The sequence below is a fragment of the Poecilia reticulata genome, chromosome 9 (genome assembly GCF_904066995.2).
Source record: "Poecilia reticulata chromosome 9, P_reticulata-male-v2, whole genome shotgun sequence".
Lineage (NCBI taxonomy): Eukaryota > Metazoa > Chordata > Actinopteri > Cyprinodontiformes > Poeciliidae > Poecilia > Poecilia reticulata.
The window spans coordinates 9,579,268-9,592,766 of NC_088838.1; the positions used below are offsets into that span (position 1 = coordinate 9,579,268).

The 13,499-nt window shown below is 39.9% G+C and overlaps 1 protein-coding gene across 5 annotated transcripts in view; it reads left to right on the plus strand.

The window, feature by feature from the left end:
- fgfr1a (fibroblast growth factor receptor 1a) overlaps positions 1 to 10,775 on the plus strand; it is a 33,108-nt gene extending 22,333 nt beyond the window's left edge. For 3 of the 5 annotated variants that reach the window (XM_008417507.3, XM_008417506.3, XM_008417508.3), the window contains exons 9-18: positions 1,778 to 1,974; positions 2,270 to 2,415; positions 3,705 to 3,826; positions 4,337 to 4,447; positions 5,434 to 5,624; positions 5,737 to 5,859; positions 5,950 to 6,020; positions 6,102 to 6,239; positions 7,534 to 7,639; positions 8,726 to 10,775. In XM_008417507.3, coding sequence (XP_008415729.1) covers positions 1,778 to 1,974; positions 2,270 to 2,415; positions 3,705 to 3,826; positions 4,337 to 4,447; positions 5,434 to 5,624; positions 5,737 to 5,859; positions 5,950 to 6,020; positions 6,102 to 6,239; positions 7,534 to 7,639; positions 8,726 to 8,902 — 1,382 coding nt within the window. In that variant the 3' untranslated portion in view covers positions 8,903 to 10,775. The remainder of the gene's footprint in view (positions 1 to 1,777; positions 1,975 to 2,269; positions 2,416 to 3,704; positions 3,827 to 4,336; positions 4,448 to 5,433; positions 5,625 to 5,736; positions 5,860 to 5,949; positions 6,021 to 6,101; positions 6,240 to 7,533; positions 7,640 to 8,725) is intronic. The other 2 variants (XM_008417509.3, XM_008417511.3) reach the window with 1 other exon arrangement.
- Positions 10,776 to 13,499: the final 2,724 nt, after the last annotated feature.

Genomic DNA, 13,499 nt, shown 5'->3' on the forward strand with positions numbered 1-13,499 from the left:
GGCTGCAAAAGCAAATCCCTAAAAAAAACAACCAAAAAGAAGGCCCAAGTTTTTCTTAGGTTTGCCTAGGAATGACTTAGAATTCTAAGTCATTCCTTAGAATGACTTAGGTCACAGTCATTAGGTCACAGTCATTTCTAATGACTGTGACAGACTGAAATAACAGTGAATGAAATGTATTATTTTACTAAATCTTATTTAATTTTTAAGAGTTTATCAGCAGAACAAAACACGAACAAAAACTGTTTTCGCAACCGCTCCAAATTTGCGACTGCTTCTCAAACGAAATTATTACTGTTGTTTATTTGTTTGTTTGTTTTTTGTTTGATGAAAAGTGCAACCTATTACACCCTTTCTACTGGTATGAATAAATGTTGGTGCTTTTATCAAGTGGGAGGAAAAAAACAAGATCTGAATTTGAAGGGTTTATTTTTTTAATCTAAATACAATTTTTCTGTAATTTATTTGTAACGTATTGTGTGATGAGCAGCGAGTTACCAGAACCAACACACAACTTGTTTAAGATTGAAGCATGAGAATCAATTGGGATGTCATTTTAATTGAAGCCGAGCACAAACCTCACAATGCTTGTTGAGTTATATGTAAGATGAGACGTGGACTATGAAGTAAACATAATTGTTTATAATGTAATTAATGCATTTAAAAGTCAGACCCTTGGAACTGTAAGCTTTCATGGACAAATGGCCTCAGTGAACCAAGAAGCAATTGAACTTTATATGTACGTTTCTATGCAGTTACGTTGTGTGATTAAACCAATACAAAGTACAGCGTGGTTGGGAGGTGGACGGAAATAATGCTTTCGTTTCTTCTTTTACATTAAAAGGTGTGTTGTGGATTTGTATTCAACTCCTTTTTATTTTGATACTCCTAAATTAATTAGTTAATCCAGCCCTCATGTATGTAATTTTTTCCCAATTTTTATCCAGCTTAAACATCAGCATCAAGGTTAATTTATAAAACTATTTTCCAACTGTTTTTAGCTTAACACTTCACATATCAGATATTTATCTTTTTATGTTGTTTCAAAGATTTTTTTTGCGCTTTGTCACAAGCCATGTAAAAATATGGAGAAGTTTACTTTGGTCAGATAAGAGCCAACTTTGGCTTGATTTGTTTTGGGAAAACAAACTAAATCATCATCCTGGTGGGGGTTTTTTTGTATTCTCCATCTACTCATTTTGTTTATATCGACACATGACATGTTTGTTTCAAACTGCAACTGAATGAAATAACCAAAAAATAATAATTTTTAAAAAAGCCATTACAACGATGGATATTGTAAGTGGCCGCGTCAAGCTAAGGATATACATTTACCATGCCACACTTTACAGAGTTTTATCTGTAAAACATTTTTGAGAAGCTTGCATCCTTTTCCTTCCACTTCACAAATATGTTCTGGTTTGTGTTTAAGTTTATGGCTTGACAAAATGTGTGAAAGGTTTGGAGGTGTGAATGTTTTTGCAAGATCAAAACAATCGCTTTCTATTTTAATCAGCGTTGTTGGGACGCACGTCTGAAGTACATGACTTCAGTTTGATTGGAAAGAGTGAAATGTGCTGAATTTCTGTCCCATACAGTTCAAAGAGTCTGACTTTTAAGCTTTGTACGACATCGCTGATTTATTATCATTTTTGTACAAAAGTGTAACAGCATTGGCCATTCCTTGCTGTGAGCTCCTTCTGTCCTGATTTTTAGCTGATTCATGACAGCTTACCCTGCTTCTCCCCGCTCCTCTGTCACGCCGCTGCTCATCTAGCTGTCACACCATACCCCCCGTCCAGCAACACCTACTTGGAGGTGGTGATCTACTGTGTGGGCTTCTTTCTGATCGCCATCATGATCACCATCGTGATCATCCTCAAGATTCGGGCCTCCTCAAAGAAGAGCGACTTCAACAGTCAGCTGGCTGTCCACAAGCTGGCCAAAAGCATCCCTCTGCGCAGACAGGTAACAGAAAGTAGATAGGGGGTTTGCCATATTTATACTACTTCATCTTTCCTTCTGGCGGTGGCTCACTCTGTCTTATAAACTCAAAGCTTTTCATTATGTTTAGCTAACATTTCCAAATGCATTGAGTCTTTATATGCGCTGTAGGTCTTACATCAGGTACGTACAGGAAGACTGCTGAGATTTTTTTATTTATTTTTTACAGTAATTGCACCAGGGCGTTACTACTGGCTTCATAAACGCCTCATATCTGTGTGTGTTCCACTTTGAGAGGAGTAATGTCCCCCTTCTTTCCCTTTAGGTGTCTGTGGACTCAAGCTCCTCCATCCACTCTGGAGTGATGTTGGTTCGTCCCTCCCGCCTCTCCTCCAGTGGCACTCCGATGCTGACAGGAGTGTCTGAATATGAGCTACCACAGGATCCCCGCTGGGAGATCCCCAGAGACAAGTAGGTCTTCGTTCGGCTCTGAATTTGTGGTAGCTCCTGCCTGTCTTGTTGGTGCTCGGCGTAGTCGTCGACGCTACCTGCTGCACACGTTCTAACTATCGCTGAATCCGTCGTCTTGCCAACTGAGCTGGATGTCGTCATCCGTGCTTTCATGCCTGGGGAGTTCTGACGGGATTTGTACATGTTTGAATAAGGAGATTTGCTGTCTCCAGTCAGGCTACAACAACTCTCAGCAAACACAAGACAGAGAAAAATTTTACATCAGTTGTAGCCTCTTAAGTCTTTTGTTTTCTGAGGTCATCTGGTCAGAGCCAAAGACTCTTGTTTAGACCAGAGGTAACAAGCTTAGCCTGATTCTGTTATCCTTCCTCCACTTTTGGTACTTTTTCTCTTAAACAGCATCTATAACAAATTTCTAGAAATGAGCAGTTCTGGAATTGCATCTCTCAAGATGGCAGCATGTTGGATTAGCTTTTTGTTCTTATTTGTGAGACATTGCATGTTTGGAAAATTTTTCTTTGTAGCTTAGTTTCTGACAGTTATGATATGTAGCTGTGGCAACAAGGTATTCATTTTCCAACTGGGAGCAGCTGATTAGCATCTCAAAAGCTCAAATAATACCTGAACCACAACCCAAACTCCCAGAGGAGTCGGAAAAGAGACTTTGTTGCAGAGCAGGACTAAATAGCAGAGAGAAGGAGGAAGTTCAAACCATCTATCTATCAGTAGTAACAAATATCATATCCACAACTTTGTCCTGCTTCCTAGCTAAACAGCCAGACAGGGATTTAAAGAGTCGTGGCAAGAGCAAACAAGGTGGATTAGCTGTGCTGATGGCGTCATCCAGGGAAAGTTACTGTGTAACATCATCTCTGCTGTTAGCATGTCAGCTGAAATACAGCAACAGTGTCTTCAGTCAGAGGCTTCTACAGATTCAATGAAAGACCTACTACTACCAGAGATGGCAGATGCTTTGATTTACCTCATTTAATTTCCATTTGGGATATAGTATTGTTAAATTGAATAGAATTTGTTTTTATAGGCTTTCAATTACAAACATCTTATTTGACTTGCATTGTTTTATGTGTGGTTTGTTGCCTCTTTCATGTTTATTTCTTGAGGCAATTTATTTTCAAAAGTGCTTGTTAACTTTTTATTTTTGTAGCTTCTGTGAAGCACTTTGTGGTTTTCACCTGTAAAAGCACTATATAAATACTCTTTACCCACTTAGCAGCTGAATGCTGTTGCTTCATTTGAAATTCCACGACGATCCTCTCTCCTCTTTGCAGACTTGTTCTCGGGAAGCCGCTGGGCGAAGGCTGCTTCGGTCAGGTGATGATGGGGGAGGTTCTGGGTCTGGACAAGGAGAAGCCGAACCGTGTGACCAAGGTTGCGGTGAAAATGTTGAAATGTAAGTAATTTAGTTAAAGAGTTAATCTGAGCTCTCTGGTAATTTTTGTGATTTACAAAAATGAGTTGGGTAATGTATATCTTGCAGAAAGGGAAGTTTTTAGGGTGTAAAAAAAATGGGCAGAAAGGGGCGATCTCCGGACTTTAGGGACGTAAAAAAAAAAAAAAAAACTTGGATGAGAAGGATCTACCACTGAATCCCTGCCATGGAGCAAATGGGAGAACAGGGTAAAAATTTATGAGAACCCTTGCCATCTCATATAAAATGGTGTTCATTAAACACCACAGAGGAGTGAAGATGGAGGTAAAGTAGCATTTATTGTCCTGTGCTTTAAGTGCTCCCCAAGGAGCCTTCTGCAAACAGCACTCTGTTACTAAACAGCTGCAGCGAAGGTGTTTATATCTAGCAAGGTCACAACTGGGAAGTCTTTCTTTTGCCTCTTCACCAGCAGAATGAGGACTGATTAGTCTAACATGACTTCTTTTCTATTTTTTTTTTCTCCTTGTGCAGCTGATGCTACAGAGAAAGACCTGTCAGACCTGATTTCAGAGATGGAGATGATGAAGATCATCGGCAAGCACAAGAACATCATTAATCTGCTGGGAGCCTGCACACAGGATGGTAGGAGACAAGACGAGCAGGGGGTTGATACTGACCTGCCCCGCTCGGCACACACACACACACACACGGTTGCCCCCCCCCCAGACAAGGGTGCTGCTGTAAGCCTCTCATTGGGGAGTGTGTAGAAAAGCATGTATAAATGATTCTGACACCAGCTTCCGAGCTCGCAGCTTGATTCAACTGTGGCTGCTGTCATTTCTCTACAATTATTTGTGCCTAAAGAAAAAACCTGAACTCCAATGACCCCAAAACTGACATTGCTCACATTTCAAATTAAAAGCCTTCAGTAAATTGCAGTTTGCTAATCCATACCGACGCAATTTTATTCATGACTTTTGGCAACAGCTGCAGGTTATGTTCTACTCGCATTTAGCTCCGATATATTAAAGTAATTGATTGAACATGTTTGTGCTTCCACATTCTGCAGTCAGCACTTGGCCCTTTTTTTTTCAGTTGTAGTTTTGGCTGGAGTTTGAAACTCGACTGAGAATTTTCCAAGTTCTTGTTGAGCAGAATATTATCCTTTTTCAGCTGACAAAAGGCTGATTTTGTAGTTATCTTTGTGTGTCTTTGAAGGTCCAGGTCTGAGTTCATCACTGTAGCCAGATTTTGGGACTAATCCATAATTTCTTGCTGTAATTATCAAAGCTGTTGATCACATTTTTGTAAGAAAAAGTGCAACAGCGCTCTCTCAGCCAGCTAACGGTTATTGTTCAGCATCAGGTGGGATGTGAGAACCACTGGATTACTCTGAACTCCAAACAGCCACCCAGAAAAACTCTGGTCCCTCTGGCAGGTTTTGCTGCCTCATTAAATGAATTTCAAACCGCAGAAACGCTATAATGAAGTATCTTATCAGACTACGATAAAATAAAAAGTTTTAAAACCTTGTTGTTCACCGATACCAGTAACTGGCTAATTCCTATTTTTACTTATTTATATGTATATATCAAACAAATACCAACAAGCATTGTTTCCATTTCCAGGTCCATTATATGTTATAGTTGAATATGCGTCCAAGGGCAACCTTAGGGAGTACTTACGAGCACGGCGCCCCCCAGGGATGGAGTACTGTTACAACCCAGACCAGGTTCCAGTGGAGACCATGTCCATCAAAGACCTGGTGTCCTGTGCGTACCAAGTGGCTCGAGGCATGGAGTATTTGGCCTCCAAAAAGGTAACCAGTAACAGCTTGCTTTAGATGGTGATGTTCTAACCGTCAAATCTTTCCACATCCAACATTTATCCTGTGACTTGAGTGTTAATGAGATCCGTTTTTATGCTTTTAGTGCATCCACAGAGATCTGGCAGCTCGCAATGTGTTGGTGACTGAGGACAATGTGATGAAAATTGCCGACTTCGGCCTCGCAAGAGATATCCACCACATCGATTACTATAAGAAGACCACCAATGTGAGTTCTGCCGAAGTTTTAATATAAAAGAAAGTAATTATTTTCATTTCATTCTGAGACGGCATAGCAACATCCACGCCTTCTCCGCAGGGTCGTTTACCGGTGAAGTGGATGGCTCCTGAGGCTCTGTTTGACCGGATATACACACACCAAAGTGATGTGTGAGTATCACTTCTCTGATTCCGCCTTGTATGAACCTCTATACAGAGAAAAACACGCCTCTCTCTGGTTTCTCTCTTCAGCTGGTCGTTTGGGGTTCTACTGTGGGAGATCTTCACCCTGGGAGGCTCTCCGTACCCTGGTGTGCCAGTGGAGGAGTTGTTCAAGCTGCTGAAGGAAGGTCACCGAATGGACAAGCCTTCGACGTGCACTCATGAGCTGTAAGGAAGCAACGCTGCACTGTTCTGTTGGGTTTTACAGTTTAAACAGTGATGATCTTTCCTTTCCACACTCTCTGAAAGCAACATATCGGGATGACATAACCAGACGCTTTCAGACGCTGCCTAAAGGCATCCAAACCATTAAAGTTTTTTATATTTCTAACCACAATCTTCAATACACTATATTAGGATTCTGATGAACCAAGAAAAACAAGTGGTGCATAACTTGGAGGTAGAAGCAAAAGTGATGCATGCTTCTTGACTAATGTTTTCAGGTCCTTCCACAAGTTCTCAGTGGTATTGCTGTCTGGACTTTAAGCCCAGGCTAACACATTAATATGTTTTAACAAACATCACTCCATCTTAGCTCTGGCCTGCATGTTTAGGTGAGTCTTCACCTTCGTCTTAATTCATTTTCTGCTTCCAGAATTTGGTATTTAGCTTCATTCATCTTATCTACTCTGAACAGCTACTTCTGTCCCTGATGACTAAAAGACGAAAAAAATGAATAATAAAATCCCCAAAGCATCGTTCTGCCACCATCATGTTTCACCATAGAGCTGGTTTGTTAAAAATTATGATGATTTTTTTTTCCTCCAAATTAGTCTAATTTTTAATGTAGTCTGACTAGAGCACCTTTTTTTCCCCACGTTTGCTGTGCCCCCTTATTGGCAGCTTTAAAATAAAAAAAATCAAAAATAAAATAAATGCATGCCTCTCTTTTAAGATCTATATTTGTCAAAACTCCAAGCTGAAATACATGGAAGATTTTGGTTGTAACCTGACTAAAACTTAAAGTATTTACACCTTTCAAATTCTGTAAGGTACCAGGTATGTAGCAGTGTTTATGCTTCAAAACGACTGGTCATTCCAAAAATAAAATGTCATTATTATTATTACTATTAATAAAAGGCTAGTAAACAAGCGCCAACAGTATGACTCTTAGCTCAGCCTCACACCTTGTTCTCTGTCCAAGCAGTTGGCATTAATATTTATATTACCCATGTTGGTTTATTGCAGAAAAACATTCCAGGTGCTTGGCAACATTATAATGTTCCCACTTAATGTTTGTGTGATGGCCGATGAAATAAAATGCTTAGCACGGTGCGAGCTCCAGCTGGAACATACCGTGCAGTTTTGTTGTTATATCATCTACCTTCGGAGACCGAACGTCTGCTTTATGAGCTCCCCTCTGACCAGTTTAACATTCCTTCGAAGTGAGATTTGATCTCGGAGAATAAAACTGAGGTTGATGTTCGGGGAGCTTGATTGTTGGATCTTGTGATCTATGCAGGTACATGATGATGAGGGACTGCTGGCACGCAGTGCCTTCTCAGAGACCCACATTCAAACAGCTGGTGGAGGATCTAGATCGAAGTCTGGCCATGACATCCGACCAGGTGAGTCTGGACCTGCCCTGCAAGCACCAGATTCTAGAGACGCAATTAATCGATTTACGACTTAGTGTTAAGAGTTTATTGGATTAAAATGGGCTCCAATTGATTAACAAAATTTGGTTAGATATTCTTTTAGTGTTAGCTTAACCACTAACCAGCAGAGGGCGCCACTGGTCATCCTTAAGCAGAGCCAGTTAATACACAAACAAAGATGGTGGGCCGTGCCAGAACGGGAAAGGGAAAAAGCCCAATAAGTCTGGTGTGTGGGATGGAAAATGCAGTTTGAGGTTCTGAACTGAACTCAACAAGCTCATTAAAGTTATTGTCATAGCAACTTCTCAATAAAAAGATTACTGATGTGCTATGAAAACGAGGACATGATGACTACGGAGTCCCTTAGAGAACTTGAGGAAAATCTTTTCTGTTGCATTCCCTCGCAATAATTTGTTTTAGTTCATGTAGCATTTTGAATCCTGGAAGTCTTTCTCGTACAATTGGATGTTTTTGAGAGGTTTTTACCATGTTGTAATTCTTTATTAATATCTCGTTTGTGAGTTATCTGAAGGTTTAAATCTGTCGGTGGATAAGACGTATCACAAACTTGGGTGCAAAATGCCAAAACAAAACATGGGCTTTCCATACCTACTCTAAAACACGAACACGACAGAAACCTTTTGTAACAAGGAAATAAAGTACAAAAATGCATCCAAATTATTTGGACTATTTTTGAGTTACTTTCACGGGATAACATCAGACGCAGTTTTTGTTGTCTGTTAGTCTGAAAGGTTAAGAAAGGTTCGTTTTCATGTGCAGTCCAATTTCCACCGAAAGTCGTTGCATAAACGCAGTTAATGGATCGAATTTCAACCCGTTTCCTGCACCAAAGAGTTAAAAATGTAAAATCACGTTTTCCCTGAGGTGAAGGTGTACTTGTGTATAATTTTTAATTGACATTTGTAATCAGTGTGACTGTATAAAGGTATTTACAACCAACCAAACTTTAGATCAACGCAGTTATCAGTCGATAACTTGCATCTCTAGTTGGAAGAGAAGTTGCTCAATGTTTCACCGTCTTGTTGCTCCTCCCAGGTTTACCTGGAGCTCTCCGTGCCTCTGGACCAATATTCACCCAGCTACCCGGAGACGCGGAGCTCCACCTGCTCCTCCGGCGAGGACTCTGTTTTCTCTCACGACGCCGGAGCAGAGGAGCCCTGCCTACCCAAATTCCCTCCCCATTCCAACGGGGCAGCCATTAAGAAACGTTGACACCTCGCACTCACTCACAGACACTGACAGTTCCTCAGCTCCCTGCCTCATGGGGTTGGACTTCGCCCTCCACCCCGCACACATTCCCAGAGATGAAGCTAAAATAATAAAAGTAATAATAAAGTGACTTTAAATCCTCTGCGAGAGAGGAGCTCGGACCAATGGGACTGCAGATTGCAGCTGGTGATGTTGAATGTCGATTTCTCGCAGAAAACAAACAGACTCAACTTTTCTCTTCACTTTGGGCATTCCACTGTTCGGTCAGGAGAATGGGATGGACTGATCAAGAGTTGGGGTTTTTTCAACTTTTGGTTTTTTTTCTTCTTCTTTCTTTTAAAGGTCAGAATTCTGCTTTTTGGACCAAATCCAGAAAAATTGCAACACCCCTCATTCACTCTCCTCTTGTAAATACAGTTAGAAATTTTAAAATATGAATATATATTTACAATGTACTCTTATTTTTATTACCATAATTGATTTATTGTCTTTTTGTACAAGGATGATATTGTTTGGTCTGTTTTCTAATATAGTCGGGGGCAGGAGTGAGCTTATTTTAAATAATTTCTGAAGATTATGTGACCAGTTTTTGCTTCTCTTTTTTTTCTTAATGATTCTCCTGAATCAAAATGGAAATCATATCAATGTAAAATAAAAATGTGTGTCATAGCTCAACCTTGCAATACAAACTAACCCGATGCTTGTGAAGAAAGATTTCTGGAAGTCTTTTCTTTTTCCTTTTTCTTGCTCGCAATTATGTTTATCCTCAACAGTCGCATCTGTAAATATTCCTGGTTGGTAAAAATCCAGAGCAATCTGCCTTCGTCAACATCATGCACTTCCACTGTGCCTGACTTTCATGTGACGAACTGTATTACTGTAATGTAAACGCTCTAACAGCGGGTTACATCCGCTGCCGGCAGACGAAATGGGGGGGGGGGAGTCGCGAAACACGTGCGTCACCGTTAAAAAGGATTACATTAAATAAAATATTATTGTTAAACAAGCTGAGCTTTCAGAGTATGAACTCCACTCTATAAACTGGCCTATAAATATCCACATTTTCTTTTATGTTTTGGATGTCAATTATGTTTATGGATGAGAATGTTTGCCACTTCAATTTTTTTTCTTTTTATTAATTTATTTTAACGTGAGTTGCTGGGGTCTGATTAGATATGATGATGTGCTGCTGACATCAGAAGAAATGCTGTAGAGCGCAGCAACTCGCAACTCTGCAGTAAACGTGTGATTTATAACCGCGTTCGGCGGCTTGGCAAGCGCTGGTGCTTCTCTCCCAATCCATCAGCTGCGCCAACCTTGATGCCCGACTCTGGCTGCCTGCCATTGGCTGATGCATCACCTGGATTGCCGTCTCCATGCAACAGGCAAACATCCAACCCCCCTCACACTTTTTTTTTTTTTTTTTTCCCCCACTCCTTGGGTCATTGCACTTACCCTTCAAGTACATTTAGTTTTACTTCAAATACTTTCTGTGGTTTTATTTTTTTAATGGCTAACACATTGAGGCTACTTTAATACCAGCAAGCATTAAAGGTTTTGAGGTGTGTGAATAAAACTAGAATACTGTGTGCTCAAATCAGGTAACTACTCTTTGATATTTGACAGAAGTGGTCATCATCAAATCTGAATTGCAAACTGGAATGTATTTTTTTAGGATATTAAGTGACAGACCGACGTGCATCATTGTAAAGTGAAAAAAAAAATAGGTGCAAATGAACAGAATCAAGTAAATACTTGTATTTACTTGGTGTGTCGCTGCTAGATTTGCACATCAGGAGTTTTTACTTTTTTGCTTGTTCTTTGCCAGATAATCTGAAAATAAATTCTGAAGACCTTCCATGGATTTGAAATTGGATTTGGAGTTTGGACTTTGATTAGGCCATTCTGGCACATGAACACCATTTTTAATCTTCATCCTGCTCATCTACATGCTTTACTTCTGTGTTTAGAGATTAGCTTGCAATGGATTTTATTTAGATGCTGCAAGTAAAAAAAAAAAAACTTTTCACATTTTTATTTGTAATTATGAAAGCAACTGATTTGACATTAAATCTCCCAAAAATACGTTGATGTTTGCAGCTGTGACACGATCAAAATTAGGGTACGATATCTTTCTCTCATATACATGAATTTTCATATACAGCCCTAAGATTGAAGTACAGAAATGATCTCTTTGTTTATAGGATAAATAACATCATCTCCTGGAGACGGGCGGTAATAAAGGACGATCTGTGTGCTGTGGTTGGGGTGACGATGGAGAGACCTGCTTAAGAATAGAAGACCTCGCTTTACAGCCTGCTAATGGTGCCGAGGTGCCATTAGGTGAAGGGTGTTATCACTTTTGACAGATGGCACAAGAAGAGTTTGGTTGTCTGAGTTTTCGTTGTCTGTCGCTCCAGTGTGGCAACAGTTAAAACTTTTTAAGCCGGCCGAGAGTTTGATTTATGGAGTCGGTCTGAGGATCGGCTCGGCGTCTAATTGAGAAGCTCCCAATGGCGGCGTCGGGGGAGAAACGCTCTTTGTAAATGAGGGAATTCATTTGGGAATACTGGCATTCCGGCTACCCAAATATTAGCCAAACTCTCGCAGACGTATACCAGCTCATCTTGTATCACGAGTTTCCTTTCAGATGGTAAAACAGAAGTTTATATCGACATCGTTTTTAGGATTGCTCCTCTTTTCACTCCCCCCCTTTACCCCCCCAGATGTCTTGTGTTTATGGCTAATCAGCACAGGAATTCAAAACACACTTAACTCACAGGGACTCCAGTAAACATCCCTGTGCTACGACCATTTGATTGCTGTTCTGTTGTACATATTTGCTGCATTAGAGCCGTTTCTCAGCTTCTGGCCAGTTTTACCCGCAGAAGTTGACTGACCCTTTTGTCTTGCCTTATTAAACACCTAGCAGTGTTTCTCAATTATTTTCTGTCATGCCCCCCTAGGGATCATAATTTTTTCCCCCCTGCTCAGTGTCCTTCCCTCCCCAGAATTCAAATACTATTGCGAATCTGTTCATATTTAATAATTTATCGTACAAACCACTGGCTCCAACATTTTATGACCTTATTATCAAAACCGCTGTTTTATTATTGTAAGCCTCAAAATAATTTACAAAATCAGTTTATGAGTGAATCACTAACATTTAATCAAAACTACTCAGTTTGGAAAATGCAAATGATTCACTGGGATTTGCATTTTTAGACTTAATATAGTAAAACTTTTTAGAATTTATTACTCATTGATTACTTGTTGGCTTCTTCAGTTTAGTTTCCACAAGGTATATAGTTCTTAACATTTATTGTGGAAAAATTTGCAGCAATATTGCTAATAGTTCAGCTTGTCAGATGAGAAGAAATGAAAAGTGTATAACATTTTTGCATTAACAATAAAAAGACGGGTTTTGTCTATTTTCTGGCCTTTTTCTGCGTGCTACAGTTACTTGCTTATGACCCTAGTATAAGTGCCAGGCTCTGAGTTTTTGATTTGTGTTTCAAATACGAGAAAAGTTGGATGAAAATAAAGACTAATTTTATGATGGCTTTTCACCATAGTGCGCTAAATTGCGGGATACTGATTTTGTAAGGTTATAGTTGGTACTGGTTTAACTAATGACTAAACACTAAATATTTTAGCACATCAGAAGCAAATTTTCAGCCCCAGGTCTTTGAAACGATTGCTTACAAAACTTTTTATTTAACAGAAAGAACCAGACTTGCTGAGCGGGTCAAGTTGCATATCACTCTATCGAAGCTTTTTAATTTAACGACTTTTCTTCCGGTAATATTGCGTCTTTACTCTGCCAATATTTAAATTACTATTTAACTGGGTTCTCGTAGTATTCTGACTGTATTCTTGTATTTGAAAATAAGAATCTCTTATCCTGGCCACTGACCTGTTGCTGTTTTTCTTTTCACTGTCAAACTTCTCCTCTAGATAGATATATTTCAAAACATCCGCGCTTGTATCCTTCGCTTCGTTTTTTTTGTTTTTTCTTCTGCTCCGTTTACAACTGTGCTGTGGCTATTCTACTGGCTTGAACAGGCAGGCTGTTGATTAGTTTGAACACTGCTGCCACCTAGTGACCGGAGGCTTGTTTATCAGTTAACATGAATAAAGACAATTATAAAGTCCTGCTTCCCCCCCTCCTCCCCCCAGTCTTGAGGCCAGTCCTGACTCTGAGGTATGTCCTGATGCGGAAGCAGGTTCTGACTCGGAGGACGGTCTTAACTTGGAGGACGGTCCTGACTCGGAGCACAGTCGTCATTCAGAGGCAGATCCTGACTCAAAGACGGTCCTCACTTGGAGGCAGGTCTTGACTCGGAGGCAGGTCCTCAGTTGGAGGACGGTCCTGACTTGCAGCACGGTCCTCACTCAAATTTTATTTGTATAGCACATTTCAGCAGCAAGGCATTTCAAAGTGCTATACAACATTAAAAACAGAAACAGTCATGTAACATTGCATGTAAACGGTAAAAAAAAAAAAATTGATAAAAAAAAATAAAGATATAAACATTAAGGTTGGTATAACAACAGATCTTTAATGTATTGTGGTGCTAACCCGTTTAGTGATTTATAA